Source organism: Nestor notabilis, unplaced genomic scaffold (assembly GCF_000696875.1).
Source record: "Nestor notabilis isolate BGI_N333 unplaced genomic scaffold, ASM69687v1 scaffold18635, whole genome shotgun sequence".
In the NCBI taxonomy this organism is placed as follows: domain Eukaryota; kingdom Metazoa; phylum Chordata; class Aves; order Psittaciformes; family Psittacidae; genus Nestor; species Nestor notabilis.
This window is the reverse complement of record NW_009929115.1, coordinates 107-3,881: the sequence shown is the minus strand read 5'-3', so window position 1 is coordinate 3,881 and position 3,775 is coordinate 107. Positions and strand designations below refer to the sequence as shown.

Genomic DNA, 3,775 nt, shown 5'->3' with positions numbered 1-3,775 from the left:
CGGGCCAGCCCCTGGACACGGCACTGGCCCCCTGTGCCCCACAGAACACCCCGGCACAGCCCCATGTCCTGCAGGGCTACCCTCCCTTCTTGCAGGTAAGAGTGGTCCTCACCCCGGCTGGACATCACCATGGGGCAACCCACATCCCCCCCCAGCTCAGGCCCCTCTTTTGCTTCCCTGCTTCTTGCTGCAGAGCCCCAACAAGGAGCCCATGACGGTTTACGCCAGTGTGATGATGCCCATGGCCTGAGCCTCTCCAGGCAGTGGGCAACAGCCCCGCCTCCACCTCTGCTCGAGGGACACCAACATCACATTCCCGGCTTGATGAAACCCTCCTCATCCCTGTGGAAGTGGGGCAAAACCCGCTGGCATGCAGCCGAGCTGGGGCTGCCGTGTGGAGGAGAGGGATGGCAGAGCAAAGAGCAAGGCAAGGAATTTCCTTGGATTATGGTTAAAGGGGGGCCATAATCTGGCTGAGGGAAGACACTGAAGCACTGGCCATCCCCTGCCCACAGCAGATCCCGCATTCCCTGCAGGAATACCCAGGGGATGCTGGAGGGGGCCTGGATGAAGGACAAGGGCTGTCAAATCTTTCCAACCACCTCGGTCCAAGCTATCTTCTTATCCCAAAGTAATTCAGCTTCTAGCAGGTCTGACTAAGGGAAAGGAAAATAAATGTATGGGAAGCCTTTTGGAAAGGTTTGCTTGGACGAGTGTGTCACAGGCTGCATCAGGCTTTGGAGGGGAAGAGAAATCAGTGGTTTGCACCTCCCTGGCTTCCTCTTTGCATTACTACAGAAAATCAGCTGAGCTGCTTCCTTGGAAAAGTCTCCGAAGCAGCAACTTCACCAGGATCATGGGCAGGACCTCAGAAGGACGAGGTGACTTTGTGGCTCTCAAATGGTGTAAAAGCCTCAGGTTCTGTGCCTGGTGCTTGCTGCAGGATTTAACCTGGTGCTGCTCCTTGCAGAATGATGGAGCACCCGGTGATATGCCACCCAAACACATTCGTGGGGATATTGGGTGCTCAGTATGGGGAAGGGTTCAAGTGAAAGTGCTGATGTTGCTGTTGCAGAGGAGCATTGACCCACAATGCCACAGAAACCCCAGGTCCCTGGGGATGGTTGGAGGAGGCAAAGGGGGTTACAGGGTGACCCATTGCCCAGGGTGTCTCTCTATGCCTCTCACCTCAGTCCCCTGCCACGGCGTATCAAAACAGAGGAGCCCATCACCAGCTTCACAGCATCAGGGCAGCACTGAAAGGTGACAGTAGAACCTGCTCCCTCGCTGAGGGAGAGAAACCAGGGCTAGTTTAAAGCCCAATATCCCCAGCAAGGACCACTCTACCTAAATTTCAGTATGAGGAAGGATGGAGAGCTTGGATCTCAGCATCCCTTAGGAAGCATGACCTGGTGACATTGGTCCATGAGCACCAGCATGCTTGTGGGTGCTGACCCACTGTGGTTTCCATGATACACCTCTCAGAGCTGGTTCCTGGAGAGGAGCAGGGCTACTTGTCACACACAGTCATGATGCTGCTCTTTGTCCCAGGTGCCACACTCATCTTTGCTTGAAAATGGAGTTTTTCAGCTCAAGTTTTCATTATGCTCATGGGATTCCTTCCAGTATCTAAAGGGGCTACAAGAAACCTGGAGAGGGGCTTTGGACAAGGGATGGAGGGACAGGAAAAGAGGAATGGCTTTAACCTGCCAGAGGGGAGATTGAGATGAGCTCTGAGGCAGAAGCTCTTCCCTGTGAGGGTGCTGAGGCGCTGGCACAGGGTGCCCAGAGAAGCTGTGGCGGCCCCATCCCTGGCAGTGTTCAAGGCCAGGTTGGACACAGGGGCTGGGAGCAACCTGCTCTAGTGGAAGGTGTCCCTGCCCGTGGCAGGGGTTGGAGCTGGAGGAGCTTTAAGGTTCCTTCACACTCCAACCAGCCTGTGATTGTACGATTATCCTCTGTCCTACCCATCAGCCCAATGTCTCCATCTGACAACACTGGTGGTTCATCCAGCCATTGGATGAAGCACAGTTATCTCCACCCATCAAGCTGTGGAAGGGAAGGCTTTGTGCACAGGGACACCCTCATCTCCCTCTTGCTACCGCGAGCTGTAATAGATGCCGGGCACAGAAAGGTCCTCTCCACGCGCCGTGGGTTGACGGATGTGTTTTGGTGCCTGATGCTTGCCCTCCTCCTTTGGGAAGCAAGTAAGTGCAAGATGCTGATTTTCCCTCAGCAGTGGAAGGCAGGAGCCCACAGGGAGCTCAGGGTGGGTTTAGGCTGGGTTTAAGGGCTCCTGGGAGAGCAGGGACAGGGCTGGCATGTGTGGGACCAGCGGTGCAGGTGCAGCTCCACAGGGATGTCCTGTGGTTGGGCAAACCAGGATGCAAGATGCTCAGCACGATCCAGTGCTGGCCCCTCACTCTCATGCGGTCCCCCTGTGCAAATGAGTGGCTGCGTCAGGTCTCAGATCCAGCCCGGTCTCCATCCAGCTGCTGCCAGATGTGCCCCGGCTGCTGAGTTGGATGTTCTGCTCCGCTCGGGAGCTGTTCCCCCGTGTGTTGTTTCTGAGTTTTCCCTGCTCCTGCGGGTCTGTGGTGGGGAATTTAGGGCTGTTTGGAAGAGGAGACACTTTCTGTCTCGTTTCAGGCAAGGGGAAATGGGCAGAGATGGGTTTGCCCTGATGCCCTCCCTGCAGCCTCAGGCAGAGTTTTGCCCCTGGATGAGCCTTCCCCTGCCCTTATCTGCTACTTCAGCAGAATTTCCTTCAACTCTATCTCTCTGACCAGCTTCTCCTTCCATGTGGTCAGAGATGCCATGGGGGAACCACAAACTCAGAACCCTGGGGAGAGGTGGCATCTTTGGGGTCTGGCTGCCTAGCTGAGCCAGGATCAGTTGCTTTTTCAAGAATGGGGAAGGAAAACCTCCATCCCCAGCCCAAACCAGTAAGCACTGGCTTTTATATTGGGAATTAAATGTCTTCATCCTCCTCAGAAAGAGGGGAATCAGCTCTACATTTGGTGAAGAAGCTGCCTATTCTCGTCTGCTAATAGATCAACCCGGCCTTTAGGCTGGAGCTGAAAGGGAACCTTCCTGAGCTTTCTGAGCTGTTTCAAACTTCTTCTTGCACTTACATTTTGCGCCTGTCAAGACTCTGTCCCTTGAACCCCCTTTGTACACAGGAAGCTGCTTCTCGAGCGCTTTGGGGGATGTGAAAGCACAAGTCCTCACATGGGACCTCAGCCCAGATCCTCAAATAGATTATTTAAAATAAAAAGGAATCCCCTAATTCCTGCAATCACTCAGCAATGGAGAGATTCCTCAGTGCTCCCCACTTCCAGCATCAGTGATGCAGTGTTCATCCTTATCCCAGGGAATGCTCCAGAGGGCTCAGGTGAGCTCGCAACGTGTTTGCAGCCTAGAAAACCTCTCGTCTGCTGGGCTGCATGAAGAGAAGAATGACCAGCAGGTTGAGGGAGGGGATTCTCCCCCTCTACTGCCTCTGCTGAGGCCACTTCTTGCATCACACAAGGGAATCTGGGGACATGCGCCCCCCACAGCCACTGGGACAGGGTGCAGCATCCCAGGGTGCACCCCAGGGCCAGGGTAGGAGCATCCCCTCTAGAAATGCCCATTAGAGCTGAAAATGTGGTGCTGCTGCTGTCACACGTGGTGGTTCTGTGGACCCAAAAGCGTGAGCAACAGCTCAGGGAGGGGATCCTGCTCCTCTGCTGCGCTCTGGGGGGAAGCCCCTGCAGCCCTGGTCCAGCTCTGG

The 3,775-nt window shown here is 55.2% G+C and overlaps 1 protein-coding gene across 1 annotated transcript in view; it reads left to right on the top strand.

Annotated features, from left to right (window-relative positions):
• Window positions 1–250, top strand: part of LOC104405989 (signaling lymphocytic activation molecule-like) — a 3,624-nt gene extending 3,374 nt beyond the window's left edge. Inside the window, exons 5-6 of the mRNA XM_010014841.1 lie at window positions 45–95; window positions 194–250. Coding sequence (XP_010013143.1) covers window positions 45–95; window positions 194–250 — 108 coding nt within the window. The remainder of the gene's footprint in view (window positions 1–44; window positions 96–193) is intronic.
• The last annotated feature ends 3,525 nt before the right edge of the window (window positions 251–3,775 follow it).